Source organism: Pteropus alecto, unplaced genomic scaffold, assembly GCF_000325575.1.
Source record: "Pteropus alecto unplaced genomic scaffold, ASM32557v1 scaffold101, whole genome shotgun sequence".
NCBI classification, from domain to species: Eukaryota; Metazoa; Chordata; class Mammalia; order Chiroptera; family Pteropodidae; genus Pteropus; species Pteropus alecto.
The window spans coordinates 10,566,243-10,588,249 of record NW_006432945.1 but is presented as its reverse complement, the minus strand read 5'-3'; the positions used below and the strand labels follow the sequence as shown (position 1 = coordinate 10,588,249).

At 36.4% G+C, this 22,007-nt stretch overlaps 1 protein-coding gene across 1 annotated transcript in view; it reads left to right on the top strand.

Annotated features, from left to right (window-relative positions):
* TDRD5 (tudor domain containing 5) overlaps window positions 1–22,007 on the top strand; it is a 49,214-nt gene that overhangs the window by 11,244 nt on the left and 15,963 nt on the right. Inside the window, exons 6-12 of the mRNA XM_015586135.1 lie at window positions 4,685–4,768; window positions 6,780–6,836; window positions 10,142–10,295; window positions 12,272–12,447; window positions 13,824–14,044; window positions 18,153–18,365; window positions 18,880–18,946. Coding sequence (XP_015441621.1) covers window positions 4,685–4,768; window positions 6,780–6,836; window positions 10,142–10,295; window positions 12,272–12,447; window positions 13,824–14,044; window positions 18,153–18,365; window positions 18,880–18,946 — 972 coding nt within the window. The remainder of the gene's footprint in view (window positions 1–4,684; window positions 4,769–6,779; window positions 6,837–10,141; window positions 10,296–12,271; window positions 12,448–13,823; window positions 14,045–18,152; window positions 18,366–18,879; window positions 18,947–22,007) is intronic.

Below are 22,007 nucleotides of genomic sequence, written 5' to 3'. Positions count from 1 at the left end.
ATGAGCGAAACGAATCAGCTCTATTTTCTGGTTAATGAAGCCTCAGATGCTCTGTCCAGCCCAGCTCATCAGAATTCTCTGCATTAATGTTTAGTCTTAGATCACAGCTAACAATGGTGTTACTTTGCTTCCCATTAATGGGTCATTGCCTGCAAGAGCATTTGGTCAAGGAACAGGAATCTGGCATTTTTAGGGTCTCTAGTCTTAATTCCATCTAGGACCCCCTCCTACCCTACTTACTCCCTTACACATTAGAAAATTTTATTGTAACATTCAGCATGAGATTTAAAGTAGGTAAACCTGGAATTATAAAGGTCTACTCTTAAATGAATTCAAAATCAGGGCTGGGTCTTAATTGCTACCTGACTTTTAATTTACACCCAAGCAGTCGATGGTTTTTACATCAATAAAGGCTTTACTTGGTATTGCATATAAGAAAAGAAGCTTTTTTATTTCACTTGATGACTTGGTTCCGCTATCGTTCATAAGTGTCTGGACAAGCAACCAGATGGATTAAACACGTACTGTCAGAAGGAGCAATTCACTGAGTTCATTAATAAAATCCAACTTAGAGTAGCGGTTTTATACCTATTTTTTCCCATGGGTTTGGAAGAAATTTTTAGTATGGCAAGTCAAATTCCATATTGCCTACCTTTTAGTCAAATGAGATACCTGGCAGATACTTAAACAGCTGAAAGAGTCACTTCTGCATGTGTGCCTGCCAGTGTGTGATCTTTATCAGAAATGTATTTATGTTTTACCATAATGCCAAAAGGTCTGTGGTATATTTCTCTAAGATGTAACTTCTGTTTCTTTCTGCTTTTAGCCTCATGTATCTTCTTTCCAAAATGCTTACAACTCTTGTTTCTAAATATCACCTAGGTGTGTCTATGTTTTTAAAAACTTGTTCTTATTATAAAGTAATATAGATTGATTGTAGAAGATTTGAAATAAAGAAAAGGACAGAAGAAAATAAAAATCACCCATACTTTTGTCACCCTTAGAATTTGACTTTTTTTTTTTTTTATAAAAAGTAGAATAATTCTGGTCCAGGTTTGTGACCTGCTTCTTTTTAGCTATAATTTTGTATTGTGAACATCCCACATTGTTAAATATTGTAATGTAACGTAATTTTACATTACATAATTTTTAACGGCAGGATGTATGAGCTAGAATTTATTTTACTTCTAACTTAGGTTAGGCATTTAGGCCGTTTCTAGTTTTTGCTATTAAAAATAACCTTATGATGACAGTCTTGCTCAAATTTGTGCATGTCTCCATTACCTACAGGATAAATTTCTCGAGATGCCATCACTGCATCGAAAGGAATGTACACCTTTGTGGCTTATCATACTCGTAGTTAGGTTGTCCTCCCCGACAGTGGTTTCAGTTAGCACTCACATAAGATGTGTGTGAATGTGCTGCTTTCCTCGTACCTTTGCCAGTACTCAGAATAAATGGACCCCTCTTTCGAAAACCCTCCCCTGGCCGCTGCCTCTTTACTGACCCCCAAGTCTAAGCTGGATCTCCCATGGCCTCCCTAACACCTTCTGGCATATTATCCTTTCATGACTCTGTGGGTTTTTTCATAATATTTATCATAATCGTCGTTACATATTTATATGATTGTTTCATGTCTGTCTCCCCATGCTAGACTGCAAGTTCCCTGAGGGCAGTGACCATATCTAGTTTATTTACCCCTGTGTATCCAGCTCTTTGTACAGTGTGAAGTACATAGGATGTGTTCAGTACATAATCGTTGAATGAATAAGTGGGCATTATGGTAAAAAATAATTTTCTAATTCGATAGGCAAATAACTGTATCTGACTATTACTGTCTAGTTATTAGAGGTTAAACTTTGTTTTTATTGGCTGTTTAGTGTTAACTTTTATCAATTGCCTATTCGTGTTTTTGCCCATGTTTCTGAGGTGTATCTCTCTTTGACTCACATCTCTTTTCTGGCACTAAATACTCTTATCTGAATATGGCTTTTGGTGGGGGAGGGGCACTTTCCATCTTTCTAATATAATCTTTTGTTCACTTGATTTATTGTCCATTTTTTTTTTGTTTGATACATGGGCATCTGAGACTAAAGCATTGTTGAAATCAAGGACCCTTTAGATTACCTTCCTCGTGTCAATCATTGATCACGTCCTAGCCCCCACATTATAATTTCTACCCTCTAATTGTAGCTGTCCCCAAGATTACCTGGACTTTAAGAAATCTCCCTCACTTCATTCCGTTTAAAGTCAGCTTAATTTAGTCAGTTACTTTGAGGCAAAAACAAACAAACAAACGTGGACGATATGTAACTGAGTGTGGCTGAGCGCGCTGAGTGTGGCTATGTTCCAATAAGATTTTGTTGATAGATACTGAAATTTGAATTTCATATAATTTTCATGTGTCACAAAATATCATTCCTTTCCCCCCCACCCCCCCAACCATTTAAAAATGTCAAAAGCAGTCTCAGCTCATGGGCTGTAGAGCGAGAGATGGTGGGCCAGATTTGACCCGTGGGCCATCGTTTGCCAACCTTGTTACAAGCCATATTTGTAAGAGACAAATCACATTTGTATTCACCGTACTGTCATTTACCTCCCAGTTTCCCGGGGTCCTTTAGCTTTCTACATACAGCTCGAGGTCTTCGAGGCTGTTTCCTTGGTCTCTCATTCATTTCTATAGAATCAGTAATTCCTTCTCCATTGTGTTCTTTCCTAACTTTCGTAGACTCCACTTTGCGTTATCCCCTCTTTCTGTTCTTACCCTCAGCGCCCTAGTTAAAACTCTTGCCCAGAGAGTTGCAGTGGTCCCCTGACTGGTTGTCCATCCCTCTAGTTTTTTGCCCGATTAAAATTGCGATAACGTCTCTCCCTTGCTAAAAGTCTCTAGTATCAGTATTTGTTTCCGTAACCAAGAAAGACTCCTTAGTTTGGTGTTTACGGTCACGTTCTGTAATACGACTTTCTCCTACCTTTTTCAGTTTTCTCTTCCACTACTGCCCTAATGCCGTCAGGCCAACCGTCCATTGTTTTGTTGTTCATGAAATTCCTTCTCCCTTCATTGCCCTCCCCGCCACCTCCCTCTGCAACATTCTCCCATCCTTCAAGGCCCTTCTAAAAGGAAGCTTCCCGTGTATTTATAACTTAACTGTGATGTACCTTTCTGCACTTTTGTGCCTCTTCAGTGGTGCTTTGAGTCAGTCTTAGGTCATAGCTGTTTGCGCATTTATCTCGTTTCCCTACTCAGTTGGGAGGAATGACTCTGCCGAAAGTGACCTTTTTTTTTGTTGTTGTCCCCTGAAACACCTAGCACAGTGATAATTTATTAAATTGTTATACTGAATCTTTAAATGGTGGGAGCCTGTTGGGATGTGAAAAATCAGTTATCTTCAGATTCTCTTATTCACTGGAGAGCTTTAGGGAATCATCTCATGGCAGATAGAGAATAAATATAAAGAACATAAGACTGAAGCCTTTTGTGAAAATTAGTGATATAATCATGGGGAAAAAATCCGCCCCCCGCCCCCTGCCCCCCGATCCCATTTTCTTGTCCACCTTTTGAGATGATTGAGATTATCTTAATTTTTCAGATGAAGAAACAGACCTAAAAGGTCATAGCTTTTAAGTAATGACAGGCCAAGTAACAATAAGAAGAAAGATTACAAAAGAAAAACGTTTAGAAGGAAAAAATATTGATAGTGATTGTGTCTTTGTGATAGGACTTTAGGTAATTTGTGTTTTTCTTGATATCTCTGTGTCTTTTCTAATATAGATATACATTTTATATTTACTTAAACATCTTTAAACAGAGCTCCATGATCTTTCATTCCACGTTCAGTCTCCACCGCCGTGACTGTTCACTGGACCTTGCCTGTATGAATATGCTCCATGCTACTCTCTGATCATAAATAACCGCCTGTGCTTCTGGCTCATTCTTCCGGTTATTCCCGTGCATCATCTTTTTATCTTATTGGGGCCTCCCTATGCCATCGACTTCTCTCTCCTGAAACCCTCAGATCCCTGCTTTCTTAACCGAGGCCTCTTTCCGCTTTCTCAACGGAGCTCCCTCCCTCCACTTTCCTCTGTGAGGAGTGGGCCTTGCTGCTGAACTCAGAGAAGCCTGAAGCCATCAGGTGACTCTCCACCTTCTGACCCCACCTTCACAGAGCCTTTCTGTACCCCTCTACTGGTTCCTTCCCCCTTCATTTCTTACAACAGGAGAGCTTCTCCTTCCTGCCCTTGAGGGCCGACAGTCATTACACCAGCACCGTGGCTCACCCTGTTCCCAGCGAGCAACCTTCCACTATCCCATCTCCTCCCTGCATCAGGCATCACTAAGCATGTATTTAGTAAACATCGAATACTTTTATAAACAGAAGAACATTAGTAACAAAAATCCTTTCTGGGTAAGAGTATGGGATTGAGTACTTGAAGACTCTAGAATCTGAGTATTACAGAGAATATTAATTATCCTGGAAAATTTCAGAGCGTTTAGTTTTATAAAGACTCCGTCTACTCTAAATGTATGTTATGTGATATGAAATGTTACAGTGCTTCTTAAGAACAATATTTTATCCATTTGATCGAAATACATTTCCTTTGATAGATGTTTACATATTGTTCAGATTTATCTTTGACTGTTTTTTTTGGACTGTAACTTGAACTTTTTTTTCTTTTTTCATAGTTGGAGAATACCTTCAAATCAGTTATTGCGCAAATTGGACCTGGAGGGACTATCAATCCAGAACTAAAACATAAGATAAAATTTGTAAGTTCCGTTCGGGGGAAATGGATAAGAATAATTGATTATACATTTAGATATCATTTATAGTTAAGTTTAATTTGCCTACAGGTATTTATTAGTTTTATATTTATTCCCGATCTGTTCAAATATACTGCAAATGACGTGACTGTTCTTTTAAGATCAGAAAAAAAATTACCAACTACTAAATATTTTTAATGTTTTTAAAATCGTTTAGAAAATTTAAGTTGCTTCATAAATGCTCTTCCCTTTTCCCTTCCTCCACCCCCAAATTATTAATAAATAGCTCAAGATCTTTCTAATATAGTCATACATATGTATGTCAAATATTCTAAATAGTACATGGTATCCCATTGTGTTGATGTACAATATTTCACTTATGAGATTCATTATTGATTAACATTTAGGTTACTTCTAGTCTTGACTGTTAACAAATGCTGCAGTTAATGTTCTTGAACATTTATCTAGAAGTGGAATTGCCAAAGGTATTGAATATTTTAAGTTTACTAAATTGCCTTCTAAAAGATTTGAACAAATTTACATTTCCACCAACAGTGAAATGTTACTATCCAATCATGTTTTAATTTATACTTTTTGATTTTTACATTGAGCATCTTTTCATATGCTTAGTAGCCATTTATATTTTATGCATTTCCTATTCGTGTCCTTGACCTAATTTATTGTTTTTCCTTATTAATTTGTAAAGCTCTTTGGCTGTTATGTATTGGGGCAAAGGGTATGTACACTTAAATTTTTGTCGGGAGCTGTTAATTGTGATTTGCATGATCAGAGTGACATTATGACTCTTACTGCCTTATATTATTCCACTTCAGCTGTTGTGGTTTTACTGGCAGAAATGCAAAAACCTTGATGCATTCAGACCCCTATCTTCCTGTTTCAACATTTGTTCAATATGATTTTTTTATGGTACCAAAATATTAGAGAAAATTAAAACATTCATTGATAAAAGATTGTTTAAATTACCCACCCAAATTAAGGAATATCATGTGATTCATGAGAAAGTTTATGTATGCCTTAACCTCAGTTAATTTACATGGAAGTATCTTTTTGACATATTGTTGGACTTTAGAAACAGATTTTATAGAATAGCATATTTAGTATTGTCTTTTCACGTAGAATCATGAATAATGTAAATAAGCGTGTGCATAAATTGGTTTCTGAAAGGATTTTCCAAAATGTAGCAACAACTGTCTCTGGGTCACAGAATTTTGTGTAATTTTTACTTTATACTTTTCTGAAGCTTAAATTAGGATTTTTAGTAAAATACATAGTATCTGGAAAAATCTAGGAAAACCCAAAGCTTTGTACACTTTATTGGGATAGAGTAAGTCTAATTCTAGGAATTTATTCTAAAAAATAATTGGACAAGTATGCAAGATGCAACTATGGGGATAATTGTAAAATTTGTGAATGAAAAATAGAGGATTGAATAAATAAATTTAGGTATATTGAATATTTTGAAAACTCTAGCCAGTAAACATATTGCTCCATGTATAGATGTGGAAAGATTTGGTATGATATTTAAAAACTGGTTATAGAAACTATTTTTATGTTAAATAAAAGTGTTTTTATATGCATATGGACAACAATGGCTACTGTCTGTAGATATTTTCTCTTAATCATGTTTCCCAAAGTTTTATATAATATCCATTATATTTCTTTTCTGCCATTAAAAATGTTTGAAATTGTGCTGTAGAATTTTTTTTTAATGCGAGTTAAAGCTAAATATGTTAGAGCTAAAGAACCGTAGGAATTTCTGGAGAGTTTTGACATTGTAGCAGCTCTGGAAATGTTAGAAGTCACTGCTATTTTTCTTTTTATAACCCTTTTTAAAACTGGAGATTGAATTAAAATATCGTGACTTTAATTCATTTACTTAATAATGTCATTTTTTGCCTTTGTTACTGTTTCAGTTTATATTGTCTTATTTTGATTTGTTGGCACCCAGCATTCTATTAGCGTCTATTTATATTGTATTTCATTTTCTATTTGTTAGGTTGTGTCCAAGTTTCCAGAGGGTTTGCTTATTTCTAAACTGCTTAGGGAGTTTGAGGTGAGTGTTTTCTTTTTCACCAACCATAATTTTTTTATAGCTTATATTTTTTGTGATAGAAATTTTGTTGCTACTCCTTGGATCCTCCAAATCTGTGCTCTAGAACGTAAACATCTTGTTTTGCATTTTGGTGTTTTTTTTTTTTTACTAAAAGAGTAAAGAATATGCTCCCTAATAAACATTTCATTATGCAGGAAGGATATTTTTACCACTTATTGTTATAATATTATTAGAATAAAAGTTAATTTACTTTTAATGTCTAATAATACCAAGTGTCCGTTGGGGACGTGGCGAAACACAGTACCTCATACAGTGCTTGTGGGAGAAAACCCCTTTGGAGAGCGTTTTGACAGTGCAGGTAGTGTTGAGGCGATTCACCCCCAGGGTTCCAGCAGCTCCGCTTCCACGTATGTACTTCAGAGACACTCTGACACGTGCACAGTGCAGCATAGCAGAAAACTGGAAACACATGGCCATTAATAGGAGAACAGGTAAATAAATTGAGATTGACATTTATACAATGGAATAATATGTAGTAGATTAAAAATGTGAACTAGATTTGTTCTGAAACATGGATCGTTTTGGGAACTATCATGTTTAGTGAAAAAAAAAATCAAGTTACAGAATGTTAATTCAGATATGGCCATCTATCTAATTTTAAAAAATGGTAAGACCTATATGTGTGTTAGCTGTGTGCCAGACTCTATTCTGAATGCCTTTTATATAGTAATTCGTTTACTTTTCACAACGAACTGAGGCACAGAGAGGTAACTTGCCTAAGGGTCAGGTAGCTAGGAGTGGGTGGAGCCGGGGTGAACCCCAGGCGACTGGCTTCAGCATCCTAATTCTTAACTACCATGCCATCGAAACTCATATTTGCAGATGTAAACATGGACGCTTTGAGATACTATAGCACAATGGTTAAGATATATCACCTCTGTGCTATTTTATAGGTGATGTTTAAATTTAGGACAATAGTACCTAATTTCATAGTTTTATGAAATTTAAATGATTTAAAAGTAAAGTATTTAGAACAGTGCCTTTCACATAGTAATTGTTCAATGTACGTTAACTCATAGTAGAAGAAAAAGAAAACTTAGGAAAGATACACATCATCTGTCAGATAGTGATGGAGAAAATTTAAAATCACATTGTCTTAAAGAAATGAATCATTTAGAGCCACAACATTTTTTGTTTCTGTTTTTTCAAATAGGCCTGTGGGAGAAAGCTAAAACAAAGTCTATTAATGTTTTTTAGATTAACAAGTAAAGTCACTTATTTAATAATAATATTACAGAATAAAGTCTGCAATAGAATATGATTTAATTATCACAGAATTTATGGATAAAATCAACCTCCTGTGCCAGATTCACAACTCAAACTGAGCAATTTTCTGCTACAAACATTTTAGCAAATGTAGCCTTCTGTAATAAAAATTCAGGGTGTTAAGTTTACCAGTCAACAATCTTGGATAAATTAAAACAAACCTTTTCATTTTATAGGGAGGCTCTTTGCCTTTCTTGGTAAACAGTCTTAGGCAGAAATGCAGCTTTACGATTAGCAATATATAATAAGTATAGATTTAATTTAACTTTTATTCTAACTTGTAGAAACATCTGCCAAGTCTTTATCCAACATGATATACAAGCCACCTGTATGATTTGTCCCCTCGAAATACCTGGTCAACAATCTGCCATTCTTTCAAGGTCTCTTACCGCTGATCGAAGGAGAAAGTGCAGCAGCACTTTGGGGATCCTTCCGAAGCTCCGCACAAAGGCAGACAGAGAAACCAGATAGCAAAACCGAAAATCCACACACAGTATTTATAATAAAATTGGGTAATATATCTTCCATGAACAGTTGCACCAGAAACTGGCGATAATGGTTTCTTCTAGGGAGGTGACCTCCTGGGTGACTGCGGGATAGGAGTGGAGACTTAGTTTTCGCTGTATAACGTTTTGAGACTTTTGAGTATCACTTATTAAAAAAAAAAATTAATGATTTACATGAAAAAATCTTTTCCAAACTAGACTTTTGTTCAACTGAATTGCATATTCATAGTAGTAGGCACTTATAGAGAATGTAGAGAAACCATTAAAGAGACTCATGAAAATGATCAGAAACCATCACGTTTAGTATCTATCCTTTATATATTCTCTTCTATATGTATTTGGTATGATTTCTCTTCTTTTCTAAGGCAAGAAAATCAAACAGTGGAATGTATGAAGAAGTAGAGATACTAAGTCTAGTTCACCACCACCCTTCCCCTGTTCTCTGCCAGTTGTTTTTCTCGGGTATTCATGATTGGCTATGGATGTGATGTTATTGACCCTTTTAAACCAAGACCAGCCTGACGGTAGGCCCGCAGTTTTAAAAGTGTCCTGGGGGAAGTCCTAAAGAGTCGAGCTGGGTCTCAGCATCACATGAGCGAAAAGGTATGCACTGTAGCGGTCCCACCCTCTGTCGGAGATCAGTTCTTTCAGGGTGTTGGCCTTTTGTGTTCCTGTCCATATTCTGCAAGGTGATTAAGTCAGAGCAAGGACTTCTTACTACACCTGGTCTCGGGAAGCGAGCAAAAATTAGGATTCGCTCAACTGCTTTACCTTGATTAGGGAGACGAGTTTTGTTAAGAATCTAACCATTTCGATGGGAGGGCTTATTAACAAGGACAGATTTACTAAATGACTGTGCAGTTTAAACCAAACATGTTTAGTATCTATCCTTTATATATTCTCTTCTGTATGTATTTGTTATAATTTTTCTTCTTTTCTAAGGCAAGAAAATCAAACAGTATACTGTAGGAAATGCACTGATACCTGCTTATTTATCCCATTTTCAAGGGTGAAATAATAAAATTTTGAGGAAATATTTTAAAAATACCTTATTGCATGTTGAACCTGATAGTGAATACTCTTTCTCTGAAAATGGGGAACTATCAACAGGTTTATTATGATTTTTTGTATTTCTTGCATTCCCCTCTTTTTAAAAAAGATTTTTGCTTTACATTCAGACATAGTTAAAAATGAGAGGTACAGCAGTCTCCTGATTTTCCCTTCAGTTTACCATGTGCTCCGAAGGGGACTCGAAGTGGCCTCGATGTTTTACTGTGAGGGATTATGGGTCCCTTGGTTTGCATTGCTCCTGTATAGAACCAGGCCTTTCTTGGAATACCCGCATTCACTGATCCTTACAAACTTAGCTTGGCTAAGTCCATGTTAAAACATTGTCCAAGGGAATCTGTAGATGTCATATTCCTGTTATCTAACTTTGTTGTTTCATGTTATTTCTGATATTTTTTGTGACAGGCAATTTTTAAAGAGCAACTTTCACCGAAAAAGTTAGGCTTCTTAAATGTGACAGAACTCGTTGGAGCTCTTAGTGACATTCTCCATGTTGAGTTCAGAGAAGGAGAGCAAGACTTACTGGTATTTGATGCTGACATGAAGCCTCTACCACTTGGTGAGTTGAATTACAGTTTGATGCAGACCTGATTTTTAGTTTTCCCTGTAAGGACAAGGGGAAAGATAGCATTGGTTGTGGAAGATTCTTTATTATAGTCACATCAGCTGAACAGATCACACATTAGCCTTGAAAGTGTTTTGTGTATAATGACTTTCTTTCTGTTGATATTTTTTGTAATGAGGTTAAATTGCATTAATAAAGACCATCTGAATTTTTAAAATTTACTTTATTGTCCAGGTTTTTGGATGATTCTAGCCAAATTAATTTTCTGAAATGGTGAGCTGATGGGGAAGCACTAGGTTGCTCAGTGGTCTAAACTCTGGCCATATATCAGAAGCTGTTTAGAAATACATGGAGATTCAGAATAAATGAGTGTGCATTGGGACCCAGCACTTGTATTTTTTTTTTTTAATTTTTTATTTTGGGATAATTTTAGGTTTATATAAAAGTTGCAAAGATAGTTCAGAGTTTTCATATTCCCTTCATCCAGTTTCTCCTAATAATATCTTTCATTACTATGACATTTTTATCAAAACTAAAAACTTAATATTGATACATGACTTAACTCCAGATTTTATTCCAATTTTACCAGTTTTCACAAAATTGTTCTTTTCCTGCCTTTGGATCTGTTTACTCCAGGATATCACATTGCATTTAGGGCACTTGATTTTTGTTTGTTTTGTATTTTTTCTGGCTTAGTTTTTTTTTTTCTTTTGAAATTTTTCTTGGGATTATTGCTGATTCACATGCAGTTATTAAGAACTAATACAGAGAGATCCCAGGTACTTTTTCCGCAGTTCCCTCAATGGTAACGTCTTATTAACCAATAGTAACAATATTGTACTTGTATTTTTATAAGTTTCTGTAAGTGGTTATGATGGACAGCTATTTTTTCCAAAGCGTAAATGTATCTTTGTTGATTTTTCTGATTAAAATGACTCATGTTCACTGTAAAAAATTCAAACAGTACAGCTGAATAGAGTGTTGAAATTGAACATTTTCCATCATTTTACCTCCAAAAATCGGTGTTAGAATTTTTATATAGCCTTCCAGACTTTTATCAATGTATACGTAAGCATAGCTAGATTTTTTAAAAATTGCAGAAGTAGTATTTTCTTATTTAAAAAGTTCCAACAACGTAGACGTGGTAACTGGTGGTTATTTTAGTGGGTTTATTTCAGGACCTCTTCCGTATAATATAGTTATATATCATATGTAAAATTTTCTTACACAAAACGGTATTATATAAATATAAGTCCTTGCTTTTTACACTTGATATATTGTCGATGTTTTTCCATATCAGCATATACAGGTTTGTTTCATCCTTTTAACTACATGTAATTCTTTTATGTAACTATATTATAATTCATTCAGTGAATCTATGGACATGTAGATTTTATCTATTTTTTTGTCATTATGAAAAAATACAGTGATGAATATTCCTGTACCCATATCTTTGTGCACTTACTAGTTTATTTTTTAGAAATCACTATGGCTTTAGATGTACCTGGGGTCTGTTTAATGTGCCAAACTCTTGTAATCATCATACACAAGTAAATTTGAACAAAATATATGCTTAATTTGAGAATTCCCTAAAAATTCAGATATCTTATTCTGGATTTCATACATGGTACATTAAGTAACAATGAATGTTCACTGCTAAAATCGAACAAGACATAAATCGAAGTCAGTATGTTGAAAAATAAAACCTTTCACCAAAATTTAAGAAGCCTTCACCACTTACCCCTGTCCCCTACAGCATAAGATTTGTTCCCACCTAGAACCTTTCTTGTATGTCTGCATACTGAAAAGTCCACAAAGACAGGTTCATATCTCTTATTTATCATTGCCCAGTGCCTGGCACATAGAATGTGCTTAGTCACCATCGTACAAACTATTTAATAGATATACTTAGGCTACTCTGTTGGTCATTGCAGATGGAGCTGTTTCATCAGTCAGACATTCGTGTTTAGTTCAGTCAGATAAGAAAATAGAAGCCAAGACTTGTGTCTCCAGTCCCCCTAGAAATTCACTGTCTACTGCTGCTACTATCAAGGAGACGACGTGGGATTACTGTTTTAAAAACCGTAAAGAGCCAGAACAGAGGATTTACAAGAAACCGAATCTGGTGGTGAAGCCTTTGCAGCTGGTGAGTAAGATTTAAAGACTTGGGCACTGGAGATTCAGCATTATGGGAAAGTAACTAGATGGTTATTTAAACCAAAATTGGGTTTCTTTAAACCAAAAGTCTTATTTCTAGATATATGATTTCTTGGAAGAGCCCAGAGCTTTTATCTGTAGTCACCTTATGCAGCATTTATTCTGGTTTTCAATCTTTTATATAACTGGCTTTCCCTCAAGTCTCATTTTAAAGTTTTCAGATGACTTTAAAGATTTGACAGTTCTCTTAGGATGACATCGCAGATTCTCTGTCCAGGTTTTTGAAAATGTAGGCTTGAAAACCCTGGAGGGCTTTAGGAAGAATTGAGGACCCTCGTTTCTGCTGCATATCTCAATAGTTGCTGTAAATTGCCCCCGCACCTATCCTTAATTACAAGGCACTTTTAATTTTTCTCCTTCATTACATCTCCACAAACAATTCTCTCTTCTATTATTTATTTTGTTGTTATTAAGGAATTAACTGCTTACTCTTTTTCCCCTCTACTGTCTGTACCTGCTGCTTTCATGGAAGGAAAACATTTTGTTAGGAGAGCCTGCTAAGTTTTCTAGAGGACAGTAGGAAGGCCTAAAGGAAAATAATGTATTTTAGGATGAGAGTGTTTGACAAATCCTACTTTTTTTGATTGGAAGACAAGTCTGAAGTTTAATTCATTCTTTCAAGTTACCTTTGTTGATAAGCTTGGGTAGGATGAGACTCTGTCTGAGTTCAGCCTGATTATTTGAAGTACCATGTTTTTAATTTTGTATAGGGCAGTTGTAACACACTTTAAAATCTTATCTAATATAACAAGGCAGTAGTTTTCATATTTTAATGTAAGTAAGGATCCATATGGTTTCACTCATGTGAAATACAGAACCGAAAGCAACAAATGGACAAGACAGACTCATGGACATGGATAGTGTAGTGGTTACCAGAGGGAGGGTGGGGGTAGTAGAGAATGGTAAACGGAGTCAAATACATTGTGACAGAAGGACATTTCACTTTGGGTGGTGAACACACAATGCAATATACAGATGCTGTATTATTGAATCGTACACTTGAAACCTGTATAGTTTGATTAACCAGTGGCACCTCAATAAATTTAATGTAAGCAAATAAAAATAACGTAGGTAAGGATCACCTAGGAAATTTTTTAAATGCATAATTTTGGGCCCCCCATCCAGGTATTCTGAATTAGTAAGTCTGGGTTAAAGCCTAAAAGTCTTCATTTTTATAATTTCCCAGGTGATTCTGATAAAGGTGACTCGTAAAATATACTTTGAGAAATGCTGTCATAGAGTTTGAAATGTCACTCAAAGATTTTTAGTAGTTTCTTTTATTTATTTATTTTTTTAAACTTGCAGCAAGTCGAAATTGACAAATCACAGCTCAACCTGGCAATGGCAAATCATGATATCCCACCAGATGCTGTTCGGGATAAGAAACTGTGCAGACTGCCACCGTTAGATACCAGTACCCTCGTGGGGGTCTTCGTGGAGTATATCATCTCTCCTAGTCAGTTCTACATCCGAATCTATAGCAGGGATTCTTCAGAGTTACTTGAAGATATGATGATTGAAATGCGGTAAGAGTCTGTTCTTTTCAATGTATTTTTCATGTCTCTCATTTTAAATCAGCTGTTCTCAAACATTTTGGCCTCAGGGTTCTTAAAAATCAAGGACCCAAGAGAACTTTTGTTTGTTGATATTTATCATATAGAAATTAAAACTGCAAAACTTTAAAAATACCTTTTGTTAAAAAATGATTGCTCTATCTGTATAAATGTAAATAATGTTTTTATGAAAAAGCACTATTTCCTGGAAACTGGAAGAGTGGAATTGTTTTACATTTTTACAGATTTCTAATATCTGGCTTAATCGAAGAAAATTGGATTTTACTATCTGCTTCTGTCTTTACTCTCTCGAGATATGTTTTGATTGAAGTAGATGCATGTATGTGGTCTCACCCAGATGCAGAGATGAGAAAAGGAGTATTTTAATAGCCTTTTCAGAAAATCATGAATATTCTTTGATAGTATACCAAAACTTGACAAGTAGTAGTTTCTTGAGGGTTAGTTGAAAGGTGGAATTTGAACTTCTTATACTCTGCTATGTTAACATCCTTCGGTCTGCCTTTGCACTTTGAATGTATCCAGAACTGGCTGTGTAATTGCAGGCTCCAGCGCAAAATTATGCAAGGCTCCTTGTTTAACGATTAAGAATTTCAAGATAGCAAAGCAGAGCATTAAAGCAAGCATAGGGCCCTTATAGAAGTGTGGACTCAATGAAACTGGCCCCTTTTACCCTCTCTGGGATTTTAAAACATCATGCATTGGTCATTTGGAAAATACTAGCTCACTGAATTATGTAGATCTTCCAAATGTTGACACAATTTTATCACATAAAAAAAAAAATCACATTACACTGATCTCATCAGAAAAGTATTAGGAAGCTGTCAAGCTCGTGGTGGTAGGTCCAACATTTCCAAAATTTTAATTTTCACTTGAAAGCTTTGAATTTTATCATTGACAACAGGTGCTGTCATTGTTTTCCTTGCAGTGACAGGCTCCTTTCAAGGTCCTTTCAAGCAAAAACGGTGTTCCATGAAAATAGTGTCTAATTTACCTTCCAGGTAAAAGGAATGTTCTACAAAAAAAGCAACTAGTTCATTCATAACTCAAATGCACAAGTGCTTCCTTTAACTTAGGAAGTGTTTTTACAGAGAATATTGAAAAGACGGTCACTCAGTGGTTGAGATGTAATCAACCTAATGTTTGTTGCTTTACCAAGGACATTAAGTGAAATTGGCCTCTCTTTTTCTTTTCTTTAATGCGAATGTATGACAGTGACAAATAAATGACTGCTAGTAAAGTTTGGTGCCCCAGCCTTGATATAGCTAAGGCACCTGGAGCTTTACCCACCCTTGCTTTCACACCATCAGTGCATATGTTAGCACAGCGAAAAGGGCAAATAACTATTCTCGTAATACTAAAATATTGGAATAGTTTTGATCTTATGGTCTTCTTGAAAGGGTTTCAGGGTCCCAGGGCCTCATGAGCTACGCTTGGATAACTGCTGCTCTAAATGATCTTTCCTCTCCTGCAAAACGATGCCCTTTGTTATTGAACCCATGTAAAATGTGTACATTTTTAATCATTTTAGATTTATTCACAAATGTCTGATTTTTACACTGTCACATATAAGAATACTTTTATTTATTTTCTATCCCTTTTAAAGCATTTCATGTTTTTTTTTCTAATTTTACCACATTTTTTACTTATCTTTTACCCAAGAACACTTGGTATATTGTAAGTCACATAATAATCACTTAGTGAAAATATTGTCATATATTGCATTTCAGTATGCCTGTAAGATTTAGTTCATGTTTTAAACTTACTGGCTCTGACCTTGAAGTTACTTTACTTCTCACCTCTGAAATGGGGACAATAATAGTACCTAGCTCACAGAGTTGTGAACATTAAAGTCCTTAGCATTGAGTCTAGCTCAGATGTTGGCTGCTGTTATTATTAATACTATATCTGTTGTTGCTTGGTGTTGGGATGTTGAGGCACTGACAATACAAGAAGACGGATATAGTCTTTGCCTTTGTGAATACTACGATTGTCTAGGAAGACAGGGGGTAAGTGGGATATCGTGTGAGGCAGTAGTTCTGCCTGGGCAGGGTGAAGAAACGCTTCACGAGGGAGATACTTGAGCTAAGCCTCAAACACAGGCAACAATTTGCCAGTCAAGGAGGTGCGAATGGCTGTGTGCGGGTCCAGTCACTGGCACCAGAGGCCAACATTAACAGAGGACTGAGTGGTGTGCTCTGGGAACAACCAATAGGGAGGTGCAGTCACCACTGGGTGATGTGGCGGGGCAGTGACTAGACGTGAAACTGGAAGACTAGGGAAAAGCTAGGGTATGAACACCATCGCAGAGAATTTTGACTTATGCTGTTGACAGGAGGAACCTCTGAAAGTTTTAAGAAAGAACATCGACAGGTTTGTACTCTAGAAGGATAACTCTAGTCGCAGTATGGAAGCTGGATGGAGTGAACGGGACAAGATCCACTGATAGGTTAGTCTTGGTGAGAGAGTGAGTGAGAATGGAAGGGAAAAGAGAGAAATTGGAGAGAAATTAGGAAAGTATAATTGTCAGGTCTTGGTGACAACTGGTGAACCTACCCAGCCTCTAAAGTCAGAAGGGTGAGGGAGAAAGGGAGAATATGAAAACTGTGCTGACTTTAGAGGTTGGGTAAGTTCGAGCTGGGGTTACGAGTTGGAAGCTTGCACATCGTGCACCTCAGGTGACCATGAGATAGTGAATTGGCAGTGTCAAATGGACAATGTTAAGATTAGGTTTAGCCTCTGCTACAAAGACATAGCTTCACTATAGTAGCATAAAGGTAAAAGTTTATTTCTTCTTCCCTTGACAGGCAGTGCAGGCAGATAGGGTTGCTTTATGGTGTTAGGAAACACAAGTGTTTTGGTCTTGCTGCCCCATGCATGTGGTCTGGAATGTAGCCCACCACCACGTGCTCTGGGTCCTCATTCCAGCCAGCGGGTAGAGGAAAAAGAAGTAGGTGGGGGCTTGGAGGCATCCCCTTTTCTTTGAAAGACACAGGTAGAATATTCACACTTTACCTTTTTAAAAAAATTTTGGTAAAATATGCATACATTTGCCATCTTAATCATGCAGACTTTACCTTTTTTTCACATTTGATTGGCCAGAAATTAGTATTCACATAGCCACATTAGATGGAACGGAGCATGGGAAATCTGAGTGACCATATACTCAGTTAAACTTTGGGAGTCTGTTACTGCAGAGAAAAAGAAAGGAGATTGGAAATTGAGGGACAACTAGCAACTTTTCCATACAGTTGAAAATAAAGTTTTAAAGTGAAGAAGGGATGCAGGATCTAAAGGTAGAGACAGAGAATTGTCAATTTATCAGCAGTGATATAAGACATGAAAATGGTATATGGCAAGGATAATAAATAGTTAATATTTGAGTGCTTATTATATTTGGACTCTGTGCTAAACATTCACGTGTTGTAACTAGGGCTTTATTATCCCCATCCCCATCTTCAGCAAGTAAGCTGAAGCACAGAAAGATAAACTCACACGGCTAGCAAATGACGGAGTCAGGATTTGAACCCAGGTTAGTGGTTCCGAAGCCTGAGCTCTAAGTATGTTATACTTACTAAAGATAAGGCCCCCAGAGAACCCAAACTGTTAAGGCAGTTACAGAGCCATCAAAGGAATAATTATCAACAAGAAAGTAGTAGGAGAAAAGAGTGGACAGCAGTAGAGTCATGCTGCAGAGAGAGCAGGTATGTGGAAAGCCAAGGAGAAAGGCTGTGGGATTTGGGAATTAACAGGCCATTGATATCTCTAAAATGTTCATTTCAGGAAGCTCTGGGGAGTGAAGTTTGCTTACATTCTGTTCAGCAGAGAATATGAGATAAAATAAGTGTATAAATCTCTATTCGAAGATGTTTGTTGCTAAGGAGAAGGGATTTGGATAAGAAAAAGGAAAATTAATTGGCATTGATAAGCATTAACAAATCAGAAAAAGTGAGGGTGTTTTTTTCCTTCGCTTTTTGCCAAGACTTTTCTGCTCTTGATACATCGATAAAATGATCTTTAATTTTTTGTCTACTACGGGTTTCCATATTATGGAATTCCACAGGCGCTGTTATTCTAATCAACTGGTTTCTGATCGATACGCCATGCCAGACTATTTTATCCAACCGGGACATCTCTGTTGTGTAAGGATTTCTGAGGATAAGTGGTGGTATCGGGTCATTATCCATCGAGTCCTTGGGAAACGGGAAGTTGAAGTGTTCTACCCAGACTTTGGAAATATTGGAACCGTTCAGAAGTCCTCTCTGAGGTTCCTCAAGTGAGTTAACAAATTTAGTAAGCACAACTTAAGTTTTGAATCATACTGCTGAAGGGTTAGGATCGCTCTTCTTTTCTCTCGCCTTCCTCCCTCTATCCTTCCCTCCTTTCCATCCCTCTTTCTTCTTAGTGCAGACTTGGCAAACGGTAATTTAGTTTCACAGTTGGACTATAATCTGTTGTGTCTTCTTTCACATGACTGTGAATCTGAATGGGCCATGAGACTAAATTTCAGTCTCTTATTAAGAAAATGTTTCTTTGGGTCACGCTAAGACTTGTATTCATATAGCTTGAAGCTTAAACTATTCCTATATTTTGATTGCATGGTTTTCAAAAATATTATGTTTTACAATTTTATTTCTTAGATTTCTTTTAAGTGTAAGACATTAATCTAAAACGTGAATAGAATACTCTGAAATGGTGCAAAGAGCTAAAATCCAGAAATGGATTAGAAATTCCATAACATGCAGTTAAAAATGTGATTAAATATTTATATATTTGATACTCTGTTGCAGGTGCTGCTACACAAAGCTTCCAGCTCAGGCTATCCCTTGTTCTCTGGCTTGGATGAGACCAGTAGAGGTATGTTTGCTTGTTTTCCACTTAATCCGCAAATATTTGATGCCAAGAACGGTTCTAGGTTCACAGGATGCAAAAATAAAATATGGAATGAGCCCTCAAAGAAACCATGGTAGATAGCATGGAAGATAGACATGTAGACAAAAATAATTGTACTACGTCATATTTGCTATAGAGATTTTTACAGTGTATGGTCGAGGTGCAAATGGAAGAGTGCTCATATCTATTCAAGGTAATCAGGGAAGGCCCCATAAAAGAGGTGGCATTTGAGTGGGATTTTGAAGGAAGATTAGGACTTTAACTAGACAAAAAAGATTCCAGGCAAAGTGAGAGAAGCATAAAGCATCTCAAATTTGAGAAATTTGAAGTGGCTCTGTTTGGCTACATAATATAGGATGAGCTGGAGTTGGTGAGTGGCAAAATATGTCAGAAATAGACAGGAAATAAAATGGCAATAACTCTCTCTATATATATCAATAATTACTTTAAATGCAAATGTGTTAAATGTTCCAATCAAAGACATGAGGTGGCTGAATGGATAAGAAAACAAGACCCTTATATATGCTGCCTACAGAATACTCACTTCAGATCGAAAGACACACAGACTGAAAGTAAACGGATGGAAAAAGAGATATTTCATGAAAATGGAAATAAATAAAATGCTGGCGTAGCAATACTTATATCAGACAAAAGAGACTTTAAAACAAAGGGGATAACAAGAGACAAAGAAGGACCCAGTAATCCTACTTCTGGGTATTTGTCTGAAGAAATCCAGAACACTGCTCTGAAGGGACATGTACATCCATATGTTCACTGCAGCATTATTTATAATAGCCAAGATATGGAGACAGACTGGGTGTCCATCAAGTGTTGAATGAATTAAAAAAAGAGGTGGTATATGTATATACAATGGAATATTACTCAACCATAAAAAAGAATGAAATCTCATCATCTGCAACAGCATGGCTGGACCTAGAGGGTATTGTGCTGAGTGGAGTAAGTCAGACAGAGAAAGACAAATACCATATGATTTCACTTATAAGTGGAATCTAAAGAACAGAATAAACGAACAAACAAAATGAAAACTCAGATACAGAGAACATCCTGATGGCTGCCAGATGGGAGGGGGGTAAGGGAGGTGGATGACAAAGGGGAAGGGATTAAGAAGTACAAATTGGTGGTTACAGAATGATCATGGGGAAGTGAAGTATAGCATAAGAAATATAGTCAGTAATATTGTAATAACTATGGTCTGTTGGGTACTAGATTTATCGCGGTGATCACTTCGTAAGTTATATAAATTTCCAACCACCGTGTTGGACACCTGAAACTAATATAATATTGTATGTTAACTATAATTGAAAAATTAAAAATTAAAAAAGAAATAGGAACCTAAGAGATCCATGTCTGTGTTCAGAACATGGACATTATCCTTTAGATGCTGGGGAAGGAAGGAAGGAAGAGTATATGTAGGGAGCTGCCACAGTCAATAAATGTCTTTTAAAGCATTCTCCAGTGGGAGGTGATTGGGGTGGAATGAAACAGGCCTTTTCATCCATTTAGTTGTATTTGTTTATGGAGTTTTATTCACCTAATTTTCTGTTTTCCCATCAGAACACTTAATGCTATACACGTATACCATATTTGTCTGACTTAAATAACTTTTCAGTTGCTTGTATATACATGGATTTTTTCCTTAAATTTTTTTTTAATCCGAAAAAAACAGTGAAGAAGAAATAAAAAAACATTACTTATAATTCTACCACTCAAACACATAAAATTTAGAAATTTGATGTGTGTTTTTTCAGTTTCGTTTATTGGTTGTTGGGAGTAAGGGTTTTGAGGGTTTACATAAAATAGTGATCCTATTTCATATCTCGCTTTTTCACTCGGCATTATAGCATAAACGTATTTAGGTTATCATAGTTCTCAATTTTAATAGAGTCATAGTAATCTGTTAGGGAAATGTGCATTGTAGCCTGTTTATCCCTTTATTGTTAGCCATTCAATCTGCTTCTGATTTTTGAGTATTAGAAATAACATATGCAGGTTGCGTTTCTGTGCAGGTCGGTATTTAGGATCGTTTTTCTAGGGTGCACTTCAGCCCTGACTAGGTTTCTTTTTCGCTGCTTCCATCGGGAAGTTCAGGGCTGAATTTGTGACCACTTGGAGCCAGCGTTCATGCCTCTCCGCAGCCAGATCGCTTCCACTATTGGTTCTCTTTGTTTTGTTTTCTTCCTTCCTTCCTAAACTGCTTCTGGCCTTAGAGCTTTGGCCCAGTCTGATCAGTGCAATAGTTTATGCAAAAAATCCTCATGGTTGGCTCCTCCTTGTCATTCAGTTTTAAGCCCAAATGTTATTTGTCCAAGAAGGACTTCCTTGACCAGCCAATTTAAAGTGCGCCCTTCCACTTAAGTCATTCATTGTCATTCTGTTTCATCTTCATAACACTATCTGGTATTATCTTAATTATTTGTCCCCATACAAAAGTGTAAGGTCCTGAGATCAGGGACATTGTTTTGTGTACCACTGTATCTCCAGTGCCTAGATCAATGCTTGGTGCGTGGTAGGTACTCAGTCATGTTTTTAACTAAATGAATGTATCTCACTTTATTTCTATCTTTTTTTTACGGTTTCAAAAATGGTTAATGCATTTGGTAATGCAGAGTAACAACAGAGTAGTTTGGTGCTAACTCCCGTAGATAAAATAAAGAAGGAGGCAGAAAAGCATAAATCTACCCTTAGAAGTCAAACTACAGTAGGTAAGATGATGAGTTTTTCAGCCTCTTCCTGAGGTCACTCCCCAGTCTACAGCCTCAATGGTTAGAAGAGTTAGCAAAAATTGTTTGGGACTAGCAGAACAGCTTGAAGTTAGGGGAAAATGCTTGAAGAGCGAGCCACAAAATGGTTGACTTCCAGAACGAGTGAGAAATCACTGGCTTACCTACTCTTTCTTTTTCTCACCTTGCATGCCTTATTTTGAAGAGCTTTTTGAAATCATTCTACTAATTGACACTGTTATTTCAGTGATTACTCTAGGAAATATATATGTGTATAACAATGC